General features: G+C 39.9%; 1 protein-coding gene across 4 annotated transcripts in view; it reads right to left on the bottom strand.

Moving 5' to 3' along the window:
* PPP2R2A (protein phosphatase 2 regulatory subunit Balpha) overlaps positions 1-14,143 on the bottom strand; it is a 74,512-nt gene that overhangs the window by 12,379 nt on the left and 47,990 nt on the right. For all 4 annotated transcript variants that reach the window (XM_039522212.1, XM_039522213.1, XM_039522214.1 and 1 more), the window contains exon 3: positions 10,498-10,595. In XM_039522212.1, the coding sequence (XP_039378146.1) occupies positions 10,498-10,595 (98 nt within the window). The remainder of the gene's footprint in view (positions 1-10,497; positions 10,596-14,143) is intronic.

Below are 14,143 nucleotides of genomic sequence, written 5' to 3' on the forward strand. Positions count from 1 at the left end.
TTTGGAAAGAACAACCATAACGTTTTGTTCGGAGTTACAAACAACCTCCAGTCCTGAAGTGTTCCAAACTGAGGTTTGACTGCAGGAGTGGCCAACCTGAGCCGGAGAAGGAGCCAGAATTTACCAATGTACATTGCCCAAGAGCCACAGTAATACGTCAGCAGCCCCCATCAACTCCCCTGCCCTGCTACCAGCGCCTCCCACCTACCGGTAGCCCCGCCGATCAGCGCCTCCCCCTCCCTCCCAATCAGCTGTTTTGTGGCATGCAGGAGTCTCTGGGGGCAGGAGCGAGGGCACCAGGCTCAGGGGAGGGGGCATGAAGTGGTGGAGTGGGGGCAGGGCCTGTAGCAGAGCCAGAGGTTGAGCAGTGAGCACCCCCAAGCACATTGGAAAGTTGGCGCCTGTAGCTCCAGTCCTGGAGTCTGTGCCTGTACAAGGAGTCGCATATTAACTTTTGAAGAGCCGCAGGTGGCTCCGGAGTCACAGGATGGCCACCCCATTCTACTGTATCACCTTTAGCCAGCATAACTTTAATATTAAAAGCACAGTTATGATTGACAGCCTATGCTCTGAGGGCACCCTGGATGGATGGGAGAACTGCCTGGAATGACAGGAAGCCTCAAATCTTACACAGGCTGCTGCTCTCCCTGCTAAAAAGCTGTGTTTTATGTAGCGATTCCTTAAAGCCACTCTCACACTGAAGGAACTTGACCTCCTCTTATGTGAAGAGCAACCAGGAAGGAAGTGGTTTTTGAAACAGTCCATAGCTGAGCACACTTCTAGCTTCAAATCTTGAGTGCTTTCATATCCCACCTAGGTTCTTGCAATCCCACCATCACCATCTTAGGTTGACAAGTGAATCATGCCTTTGCTGTGACGAGCTCTGGGTTGTGAAACTTGTTCCTCCCTTTACATATGACTCAGGTCCATTCATCCACGATTGTGCCCCTCTGCCTCACCCCAAAGTTATTACCTGGTATGATCATTGTTGGCCCCAAACGCATTACATTTTCTGGGATTGGGTGACAGGGCATGGATCACTTGATGATAACCTGTCTGTTCAGGTTAGGACAGGATAGGATACTGGGCTTGATAGACCTTTGGCCTGACCCAGTATGGCCATTCTTATGTTCAAATCCTTTTGTCTTGTACCACATCCTTACATTTTAATGAAGATGAGTAGTTATTAGAATTTATCATGTTGTAGAGTAAGCCAGAAGCAAGGAGAAGAAAGCTGCCTTAGAAATCACACTATTTAACACCCAACAATTATTTTGGCCTCCCATCCTAGAAAGAGGAAGGAACTTGCTGTTGTGTTTCAATCATGCCTAACAAGTCAAGCAGGGTCAAGCAGTCAGTACACTGAATGGGAGACTTCCAAGATAAAGCTATTGTGCTGAAGGATGTGCTGGTCATGATTCAGTGGTGTTCTCTACTCAAGTCAATATTAAACTCAATTATTCAGATTGACATACACTTGTTTTGTCGATTAATAAAAAAATATACAGGGCTAGAGGGTTCTATAATGTAGGAGACACCATCTTTAGGATGAAAAGCAAAAGGTCCTTTGAGTCATTTAGGATATCATAGAACTAAACATAAAAAAGTAAGAGGAATAAACCCCAGTCCCCCTAAGTCAAATTCCAACTAAGATAATTACAGTCCACCTTCATGAGTTCCTCGTGAAGTTTCAATTGGATACAATATTTATTTCCTGTCCTATCTTATGTAACACTGTTTACTTTGTACTGTTGAACAGCTGCTCAGAGATGGTAACATGTCAGTGGTGGATGAAGTTACACAAGCTTATGTAACTATACAGAGGAATCTCATTTCAGTGATGCTCTCTACAGGTTATAAAGAACTCTGGAATGCTTTCTGATGAAAGGTGCTATATGAATCTAAGGTATATAAAAATGCTCCTGTGTAAATAACCTTATTTATAAAACAGCCCCTGACAAGGTCACACACAAGTAGTTACAAAATAAATTCTGGTGTATTATTAGGGCATCCATTTTTCTGAACTCATTCCCTGACATCTCAGGAAAGTAGTCAACATATCTGCTCCCAAGGCTCTATTTTGAGGGTAGGTTTTCTGCTCTTCACCACTGACATATTTCTATGGTCCCCATCACCAGAGTGTGATTTCTGAACACAAATGAATTAATCTCCAGAATGTTCATGTGAAGTAGGAAATATCTGCATTCTACAGATTGGGGGGGAGAATGGAGGTTAAATGACTTGCCCAAGGCGACATATGAAGTCTGTGGCAGAGCTGGGAACTGAAGGAGAAATTACTTACCTGTGGGGTAGCTGGAGTTCTTCAAAATATTTTGTGCCTATGGGCACTATTGAGGTTGACTGAGCCCTAGCAGAGGCAGAGTCACTCGAAGTGGGGGCTGTGCTCCAGATGCTTTGTAATAAGCTAAGATGCATCTTGAAACTCACTTTGACAGTCTCTGAGTAGAAATTGGTTGCCTCTTCACCCTTTCAGAAAAGGAGATAAAGAGTCTGGAAGAGGCCCTGAAGGGACTTATTCTATCAAGGTAGATGGCAGGAGCCCCTCTCACTTCCAGAGTATGAAGACTAGCCTTTTCTCTCAGGGTGAGCCTTGGGGTAAAATACTGGGAGTCGAATGCCCTGACTGACGTGGAATTCTGAGAAGACCTGAGGTATGAAGCGAGGATGGGGATGTAAGGTCACTTTGTCATGGTAGAAAGTTGTTTAAGAGTAAGTCACAGCCAGGAGTGCCCCTTGCTCTTCTACTCACCTGGCTGAAGTTATGGTTATGAAGTCTTGGAAGACAAATGAAGAAATGAACAGCTGCCCATGGGTTCAAATGGAGAATAACTCAAGGCATTCAGAACTAGGAAAAGATTCCAAGGTTGAGTTAGCTCATTGACATGAAGGAAAAGGTTAGACAAACATTTAAAAATCCAGGCTATGCTAGGATGAGCAAAAACAGAAAAAAATTCATCTGGTGGGTGAAAGACTGTAATGGCAGCTAAGAGGACCCTAATGGAACTGAGTAACAAACTTTGGTGTTCTGTAATGAATCAGGCAGTTGATTATGTCCGTGAGAAGATATAGATCAATGGGCACACCAGGCTTGGGAACACTTCCACTTTTGCAGGCAGGTTTTCCACTGCTCAGGAACAGTCTTAACTTCGGGAAAAGAGTCCAGTTCTACTTCCGAGAACTACTAAGGAGTCAAACCTTGAAGTGTGGTGAAAAGATATTGGGGTGGGTCACGGTGCCTGATATCCGTGTCAGGAGAGCCGCCGTGAGCGGACAGCAAAGGTGCACCTGCAGAGAAAGGGGCAAAGTAGATTTGGGAACAAGTAGAAGATTTGTGGCCATAACCTCTCCTTAAGTACAAGCAATGGAGCATCACATTGGACAGCGTTGCAAAGAAATCTATCTCCAGGAGGCCCAAAGGCTGACATATGCTCTAAAAGACTAAACTGCTAAAGATCACTCGTGGTGTTCATGAGCAAGCACTTTCATGGAGCCTGCTATGGTGTTTTTCAGAGTCATCTGGCCTTCTGAAATGAGGGATTGAAACTGCTCTTTGGGCTTGAGGCAAATCATCAATAAAATGTGAAAAGTATAGAAAATTATATTTTGCCATCAGGACTGATAGTTCATAGTCCTAAACCAGAGAGCAGTTGATGAATAGCTCTTATGGTTTCAGAGGCCAACATGCTTGTGCTTTTGTCTGAGACAATTGATTTGAAGCAAGCTTGTTGATTCCTCTTATTGAGGGTGTTCACTAACAAGGAGTTGGGGGTGTCTGCCATGCAGGCTGGTGAAAATAGTCCCTCATTAGGGTCCATGCATTCCTTGTGGCTGTGGTCTCAAGAGAAAGGTACCAGGAAGCATATGTTGAAGGCCCATTAGGAGAGTCCCTGTGTCTGGAGGCTTCTGCTGCTGGTACCAATGACAGCACCATTTGGTGCAGTTTGCTAGAAGACTTCTCAGCGCGAGGCGTACCAGAAGTATTTTTGATGGGTACCAGTATCTCAGTACCAGGGCCTGCAGGAATCTTAGCAGTACCTATACTGGGAGGAGATACCTCCTTCTTCCCTGGCCCCAAAGATGACGTTCCTCTCCTCTTGGCGTCTGTCTCTGGGGAATGGGGTTTCTTCATTTTGAGATGTGTTGTTTCCTAAGCTGCCACATTGTCTCTTCTTACCCAGGCTGAAGTCACCAGTGCAGTCTGAGCGGTAGAGGCCAATGCATTTGGGGTGAGGAAATAGAGAATTGGACCCCACCTGTTTCAAGGAATGCTCCATCCAGAGAAACTTCAGTCAGTCTTCCCTCAGCTTCTGAGATGCCTTAAATCCAGTGCAGGCCTTGCACTTGGATGGGATGTGAAACTCTCCAAGGCAGCAGAGACAACTGGAATGTCCGTCGCCAAGAACTCTATTAACAGGTCTGGCAGACTTTGAAACCCAGTGTCTTTGGCATATCCCCTGTTGCCACGGAGACTGCAGATAAAGGCTGAGTGTGAAGGCGGCCCTGGCTGCAAAAAGAAAATTGGAGGGGGGACTCCAAAAAACACACATCTATGCTTAAAACATACAAGAAACAGCTAAAGAACAAAACAAAATAAAATGGTAAAAAAACCAAATAATTACACGGTAGCTGGAAAGCTAATAGCTGACACCACACAGGTCTATCTTAAGCTGAAGGTAACAGACAAGGAACTGGAGGCTATATATCCTTGCACCAGAGCACAAGGTTGCGTAGGGCGCAGGCAGTGACATCGCTAACTAAAATCTCTGCTCAAAAGTGCTCAGGTGCACTCGCATCCAAAGGCAGAGCGCCCATAGGGACTGTAACTTGAATAAGAACCTAGATCTCCTGAGTCAGAATCCAGTTTCTTAACCACAAAACGTTGACTCCTTGTATTCTAGTGTAACTAGAACTGGCATGGAGCCAAGGTGCATACGCTGGCTTGATACACATAAAATTTAAGTAAATATTTACCCAGTAACTGTTCAAATTAAGGCACACACACCCGTCAACAAATAACACTTTGTACTGAAAACAGGAAGCTCTGCATAAACACACAGAAAGGTACTCAACTACACAAGACCAACAGCTGCACCTGCCTTTCTGACACCTCTCTGAGGATATCCTAGCCAGTCACACTGGACTCTGATCTTCACTGGCATTTCTGACCTGAAATTAAGGGGAGTTTTTCAGAGCAGCTGAGCATTAAAATCAGGTATTCAGTGACTTCCACTTCCTTAAACAGATCCTAACTTGTAACCAGAATTGCTAGACTACTAACAAGTTGCTGCCCATCCCCACCTCTCCAAGACCGTTCTGATTTTTAAACAGGGAAAGGTTCCATATCCTGCAAGTTCAGTCATCTGAATTTTCACCACTTCAGTGGCCCATAAAACAACTGAGGCAATGTTATCTTCTGAGGCAGCATAATAATGCAACACACAAGGCTGCAACAGAATTTGTCTCACCACAAAGGTGGAAACTTGTAGCCAAGAAATTGCAAAACCCCTAGTGGGTTGGTCCTGGCGATTTCAAGTGGACAAAAAATGAGTGGGACCCAGCTAGGGCTGGCAGTGAAGAAAAGCTGACATAGGAAGGAAGCTTCCTGAACCTGAAGAGAAAGGGTAAAGGAAACGTCTTTGGGGAAGCCATGAAGAACTTCAAAATCCTTACACTGCTTAAAAGGACTAGCTGTTCTGTGATGCCCCTTAGCATCACAGAGTAACTTTTATGTGCCAGGAATCATCACCTTAGAAATCAGAATATTTGCTATGCAATGAAAATGTTTCAGTTATATGGACTGTCTATTTACCTGGCCAGCTGCAAAAATAAGAACTAAACATGTGAAAGAGAGGCTACATTTGACCCAAATGAAATAATGTACTTCTAATTATTGTTTAATCTTATTGTTGTATACTGTTTTAGGGGTGGTGATTTTAAAAGGTGAAACTGATTTTAGGACAGGGCGAATCCTGGGTTTTTAATATCTTTATTTGTTTTGCTAAGTTGTGTTGATGTAAAGTTTGTGTTTATGTTTATATTTACAGTATTATGCACAATGGTCTAAGGCTAAGATGCTACATCAGTAAATTCGAATGTGTCAGATCTAGGATTCATGAATTATGCAATATATTCTGCATTAATAGATTATGGTACAGAACTATAAGAGAGTCAGCTATAAAGACCACCTCCTTAGGAAAGTCAAGATTTGCTATCTGTTTAGTCTTTTAGATGGCAACAATTAAAGTTTCTAGGACACTAACCTGTATAAAGGCTATTTATTTAGCATGTCTACATTCATAAAAGCATAAGTCTGTAGTGGATTTCAAATTACAGTATAGCCAACAGAAAATTATAGTAAGGACATCCTGCATTTTACATTACATTAAAACCATAATGCAGCTAAACAAAATTGCTATAAGGCTACTTGTCCTGACTAAAGTCAGATAAACCCCACTAGATGGCACTAACTGACCCTAGTGATTTATTTGCCTAAGACAAGTTTCAATTCTGCACAGGCTGGAAGCAAGCAAGTTGTTGCAGGCGGTGGAAGAACAACCTCCTTAGAGAAGTGGCGAAATTCTCATTGCTTAGAACTTTTACAACCAGACTGAATAAACACTAGTAAGTGTCCTCTAGGAAACCCACCCCATATTGACAGGGAAACAAAAGGGACTCTTACTCCTCCTACTTCTATGACACTCAAGCCAGTCTGAAACCTTTTCCCCTATTTCCTGTGGGCTATACAACTCAACCATACAGGTCATTAAAAAATATTTTTAATGTTTAGCAACTTTAAAAAAAAATCCTTACAGGTAAGGTAGTTTTGGCTAATGGTATGGTAACAATTATGGCAAGATAAAATAAGTTAGTTACACCTCTCTGAAGAGGCATGGTCCAAGTATAGATTAGGGCCCCAGACACCGCCTAACTCTAATGCCAACTCCAATTGGTCGAATTCCAATGCTGACTCTCTGCAGCCTCTGCTAAATCAAACTTTCTGTCTCAGCTCCCCTACCTTTAAAATGGGAATATGTACCTTACCGGAATCCTGGGAGGATTCCTTGTGGAGTGCTATGAAGACAAAAGCACTATGCAACTACTGATTATTAATATCACTTGGATAAACGGTTGCCATCAGTTCCATATCTCAACTGGCTAGACATACGGAGTGGGATTTTCAAACATGCCTAAGTGACTTAGGAGCACAAGTCACATTGGCTTTTAATCGGATTTATGCTTCCAATTCACTAAGGCACTCTTGAAAATGCCACTAATTTAATATGCTGTGACATTCTAAGCCAAACACCAGTGCAGAAGTTAACAAACATGCTGTGGGGGCAGAGGGATCAAATCTTAAAGTCCTTCCAAAAGCATATTGTTTGTCTATATGCAAAATGCCTCTAAATGAGCAGCTTCCTCTCTGGTTTTGACTGAGTATTAGCTGAGCTACTCACTAGCTTTGAAGCTGGTCTGGAAGAATTTCAAAATGCTGCCTCAAATTTGCATCTCAAAATGTTACTCACCTGAATATAATAATACAACTATTAAGATATTTACTAATTTCCGTTAACTAAAAAGTAGAGAGTGATTTGCTTGTCAAGTAGATTAATACGCCTCTCTACTGCTTATATCCACACACAAAAATGAAGATTGCTTATTTTAATATGAATGTAATGACTTTCATAAGCAGACACTTCCAAAGAAGCCAACACTGGCAATGACCTGCTTTACCCTTTAAAGATTAACAAAAGGCTCAAGCCAAGAAATTCTACATTATTTTGTTGAATAGAAGTAAGCCTGTTCTACTGGATAGTCATTTCCATAGCTCAGAGCTTGTGAAGTATTCAGAGAGCTTAAATGAAGTCAGAATTTCAACCTAAGAAAATCAGGGCAGCAAGTTTTTTTTTTTTTTTTTTTTTAATTAAGTACAGGAAAGGCACAGCTATCTAGTATTAGTCACCGGTGCAAGAGATGGAAAGCATTCTGTACCTGATGCAAATAGATTTTGTGGGGGACAACAGCCATATACACACACCCCATCTCAACTAAATACGGTATAGTATACATTAAAAAATCTAACTTGGAGGGCAGTAATGTACACATTGTTCATAAGTCTTCATCTCTTCTTACTAGTGGATTTACACACGCATATTATATGAATATATTCATTCCGGAATAGGAAAGACTGATCCATATAGGCAGCATTATTTCAAGGCGTTTTTCCAGATGCTCATATTTTTTATCCCTCCTTAACTACATATAGGCAGTCATTTGATGTTTAACTCACTATGTATTCAATACTGCATATAAAGTTACATCTTTAATTCAGACAATTAGTGTATCAGTCGAGAACTCTGACATTCACATGCTTTTCAACTGCTTTACATATCTTCAAGAGGCAGGTGGAATAGTCACCTATGTGCTTTGTATAATTTCTATTGCATACTATTCTTGCCACACAAGTTCTCTAGTCCCCATAGCTATTAGTTTTAAGTATCTCATAGGAGCAATACCAGAATCAATTTATTAGTGTTTGTAACACACTTTGAGAGCCACAGATGAAAGGCCCTATAGAAGGGCTAAGTATTATGATTGTCTCGCATTTGAAAATCATTCAGAACAAGGATAGAGTTCAAGGATTGTAATAAATACTTGATGTACATGAACTCGTCTTCAACCCTTGCAATTCTTCACCAACAATAGGATCTCACTAATCTGCACACTTTATAATCTGCACAGAGTGGCTGTCTCCTCACTTCTCAGCAAAGATTTAAAAGCCTCCAGGGCAGTGAAATTTCACTGCATGACTTCATTATTTTTACAGGGTATATTACAGTACATGGTGAAGTCTTAAAAATAAAATACAAATTTCCAAATAAGTGAAGTTCACTGCAATGCACTATGGTTGTTTTATTGTGGTTACTCCAATTCATAGAATTCAGTAATTACCAGTGAGCCTCTTTAGTCGGTGTATAGTTCTACTGTATATTTAAATACCACTAAGCTCTGAGTTAAGTCAGAGGCCAGAGAGATTACATCACATTCAGCAACAAAAAGTCCATGTAGATCTGTGAGCTATGCTAAAAGGGACAAGAGCCAGTGGCAGATTTAACTTTGGGGCAGTGTCTGATCAAAGGGAAATTTGGTTAACAGGTAAGGTTGCCAGTTTTGGTTGGACATATTCCTGGAGGTCTCATAACATGAGATAATCTTTAATGAAAGAATCATCTTTAATTCCTGGAGACTTCCGGACAATCCTGGAGGGTTGGCAACTCTATTAACAGGAAACTGCCTTGTCAGCCAACTCAAGGATAATGAGAACAGGCACAGACACAAAGTTCTGCCAACAAGCCACAGGAATTCATTTAAGGTAAAGATAATTAGACACAGTACCAAGGGACAAGAGATCTTATTAACATCCTCTATGCTTCTCCATCTAAAGTCAATACAATGTATTAGTGATAATACTGCCATCCTCAAAAACACTTCACTCTCCAAAACTCCCCCTAAAAGTAATATTCCCATTTTACAAGTGGGAAACTGAGGTTGAGTGCCTTGCTAAAGACCAAAAAGTGTCTCAAAAGCAAGCTTAGAACTTCCTTAATCATCTTCCTATGTTCAGAGAAAGATAGTTTTGGAATCCCATTCATTTTTAGTGCATTTGACAGACTTCTGTGCAAAATAAATCAATGTATATATGCAATAACTTGCATTTTAAAGCAAGAACTTTATGTCATAGGTGCATTTTGTACGCTATCCACAGATTCCAATCTGAATAAAAGGATATTAAACGCAATATTATGCTTAAAATAAGCGGTTATCTTTAGACATGAGCAAAATCATTGTAGTCAGGAAGGAAAACTTACTCAGTTCAAAACACAGCATAAGGAACTTTTGTGTTTAGTTTTAGGAGAGATTTCCCCTCTGATGTTAAGACCTTTACATGATAAGTTTTAGCTGGCAGAAAGAAATATGCTCTTAAATCACCCCAAAACAAGCTGCAAAGAATCAATGCTGACAGAAGAACCTTGACCAATTTTTGCCTGATACATATTAGAGTGGAAAGGGACATCTTAGGCCACATACTCACTTAAAGCCAGTTCTCATTTCCCAACAGCTACACTGAAACCTGCATTAAGAAACATCCCCAAAAGGCAGCATGCTATCTGAAGTGACCACTTCAAGGGGTCCCCAAGGTTTTTAGTCCAATTTTGTTAGCACTATAAACTGTGTTTAGACTACAAATTAAAAACAGGCCCAGACTTTTAAAGACCCTAATAATGTAATCAATTTTGACAGTTCTTTTTGTAATGGCTTTTGAGTTTCACTGTTTATTCTTCCAGCACCTTAGAATGATCAGATATTTATAATACAACTGCATAATTTCTCATACAAGTATACACCTCACTCCTAAGGTCACTTGGAGACAGAGGAAGAGTTTTAATACATGACTTATTTTAAACAGTTAACACTCACCTCCTGCTCCTGTTGAAAGATGACAACTCTACCTCCTTTGTCTCCTGTTGCTAGTAATTCTCCAGAATGGTTAAATTCTACCGTAGAAATTATATCCGCTGCATAACCAAGAACAAAAAAGCCATGAGTCAGCATTTGTTTTAAACATCTATTCAAAAAGTCAAGAAAATTATAAATAGTTAAGGAGTACAAACAGAAAATCTTTCCTGACAGCTTGACAAAGGCTCATTTTAGTCTAAATCAGTCTTATTCTCTGAATAAAATGCTCACAACAGGGAAAATGTCCAAAATTGTTTTCTCAGACAGAAAAAGGCTGGTAATAGTGGGGTTTTGTTTTGGTTTGGTTTTGTAAAGAGGTGCAGAATAGCAAAAATATTTGAAGCTAAGTATCTCAAAATCATTCCACATTCATTGAGTTAGAAAGATCATAGTTCCGGATTCAGTCGTACTCACTTGTCTGTTTCAGGAGTCGTTGGTCATCTATTACTAAAACTGAGAAACAGCCCTAATCTCTGGCCATGCCATATATGAAGCAGGAATTGGTTTTCAAGTGTTTCTGGTAAACTGATATCTGCATATATATTATGCTAATTTCACCTAGACCTCTAGCATTCATTTTTAACAGCAGAACTGGTGGACACATGCCCATTACCGATACTGATCTCAAAGCTTGTCTTTTCAGGACTGTATGTACACATTGGAAAGCTTTAGGCAGAATTGTTTTACTAGAGTGGACATGCTCAAACATCAGCATCTGAGGAATGCAAGGAAACAGAACCAGAACAACTACACTCAAGTTAAGATCTTAAGTTCAGATGGCGGTCTTTAATTAAAAAAAAAAAAAAAAAAAAGGTAGAGGAATTATTGTTCTCAGATTACTTCCTCATCAGATTCACATTGGGTTTTTACCTGCTAAAATTATTTACTAAAGTTTTTTTCCCCCTTCGAGAGTGCTATATAAATTGGGCAAGTTTTGTAATTCTATATACTGAGTACTCATCTCTGCCAATCATCCCTTTAAGAATTGAATTTAGCCTACAATATGTAAATAAACTGGTCTTGCAAGAGAGGCAATGTCAAATGTCGACCATAGGGTGAAAATTAAGCCCATACCCACCAATGTATATAAATTCCTAGCACACCTACAAATACACGCATGTTTGTTTTCATCTGAGTTACATCTTTCCTCTGCAGAAATTAAAACTAAGCATAAATTATTTCGAATGTTGTGCAAGGATTCCTTTAGGCTTCCTGAATCCTACACATAACATGCTATTAAATTAAAAATTAATTTAAAACATTCAGAATTTAAAATGTTTCAAGTTTAACCTTTAAACTTACCACCCCATCCAACTCAATCAATCGCCAAAGCATTTTCATTCTAGTTAGTTTTTAAATACACAATACACTATACACATAGTGTCAGCAAGGATACAGAGAAAAAAAAAATATCCAGCAAAAGTATGTATTTTTCCTGGTGGATTCTGGAGATGAACCAACCCAGATTATTTTCTTCAGAAGCAACAGAATAAATACATGAGGGAATCAAAACTTGCACTTCAGTGTAGAAATAAATAGATTTACCAGGTTATAAACACTTCCTTCCATGAAACCACAATATGTACATTCTCCATTAACTAGAAGAGATATTTCAGTTTATTCCAGGAATAATATCTTAAATACACCTCTACCCCAATATAACACAAATTCGGATATAACGTGGTAAAGCAGTGCTCTGGGGGCGAGGGGCTGCGTATGCTGGTGGATCAAAGCAAGGTCGATATAACGTGGTTTCACCTATAACGCGATAAGATTTTTTGGCTCCCAAGGACAGCGTTATATTGAGGTAGAGGTGTACATAATATTTAATTTTCACTTAGAATATAGAATATAGAATATCAGGATTGGAAGGGACCTCAGGAGGTCATCTAGTCCAACCCCCTGCTCAAAGCAGGACCAATCCCCAGATAGATTTTTTCCCCAAATCCCTAAATGTCCCCCTCAAGGACTGAACTCACAATCCTGGGTTTAGCAGGCCAATGCTCAAACCACTGAGCTATCCCTCCCCCTAAATCATGGAGCAACAAATATAAGACTTTCCAGCAGAAAAAAGTACAAAATATATTTTTTCTTTATTCTTGTGTAATGGAGATGAACAATGCACTGCACACTTTTTGTTATAGTAGTTGTTGATCTTTTCTGTTTTCTTGTTTTACGTTTTGGAGCTCTGAGCTACCTTGCATACTGAATGCTACTGAGCAAAACGTGTCAAGTATATCTTAATGTCCAAAGATTTCTGCAGACAGGCAGGTCAGGAATCCATGTTATGAGAACAGAAAGCAGACACCAAAAGTACCAAGCCCCTCTCATTTAAAGGAAGACAGGAAATGTCACGTCTTTTCTCTGTGATTTTGAAGGGAGACATTTTTTCCAATGTCTAAGGTGGATCTTATGCAAAAATCATTCTGATGTTATTCCAGAAAAATGGGTGGTGCCCTTTGTGGGCATTACCAAAATATCCTGTTTTCCATTTACTGCAATATAAAGCAATTACAAGCACAGACTACTGTCTCAAAATTGTGCAATGCCAAGATAGCTTAAACATGCAGGCCAAACTGAGCTGCAAAATCCCCAAATATCAAGGAAAAAGATGCAAAGTCAGACTTCTGGCATGTATGGGAGTATGTTAGATGCACAGCTCAGTTCTGCTCTGTGATATGCAGTGTTCATTGCCGCATATTAGAGAACTGAAAATACAGAGATGGTGAAATTTCTCACTAACATGATCCTAAAGTTAAATATCTAGATGTGATGTAAGCTTCTTTCTAAATACACCAATATTCACACCAGACGGGGGGGGGGGGGAAAGGAGGGGGAATACTATGCTGTAAATCCCTTAACAAAATATAGAAGTTTATCCTTCATAAATTGATGTTTCCCCCCTTTTAAAAGTAACAATATTCATTCATTCCTACTCACTGCTGGCTAAAATGATGATATTTGCCTCTCACTAATGCAGATATGAGAGATTACTTTTTAAAAAAGATTTCAGAATATTTATGTAAATAAACAGTAGTATTGATGTTCAATGTACACCCTTTACAAGTTAGACTGTAAGGGGCAGAGACAGCCTTTTTATTTTGTGTTTGTACAGCACCTAGCATTCTGATCCATGACTAGGGCTCCAAGCACTACAGTAATACAAATAAATAATAATGAGTAGACATAGGAGCCAGGAATTCCCAAGTTCAAATCCTGACTCCCTCTGTTGTCTTGGGTGAGTAAAATTTAAAAACCTCTATTACCCCATCTGTAAAACAGGGAAATAATACTTACTGCAAAGGATTGTTTTGAGAGTTAGTTAATGTAAAGCACTTGCAAGTCTGAGAAAGCTATATGATCCAATAAGCAATATTAAAGGAAAATATTTATCAGATAAAAGCCTTGGCACCTCATTCCAAGTCAAAATGGATATTGTGTGGCTTCAGAAAACACTGAATACTAACAAATGTACAGAATGAAATATACTTTGAAAAGCATTCCAGAAAATGAGCTGCTAGTATTTTCACAGACAACTGAGCGAACCATGGTGTTGAGGAGACCATTTTGCTAATAAACTGGAATGGCACCTGCAAGTTTGAAAGGT

The sequence above is a fragment of the Mauremys reevesii genome, linkage group 2, assembly GCF_016161935.1.
Source record: "Mauremys reevesii isolate NIE-2019 linkage group 2, ASM1616193v1, whole genome shotgun sequence".
Lineage (NCBI taxonomy): Eukaryota > Metazoa > Chordata > Testudines > Geoemydidae > Mauremys > Mauremys reevesii.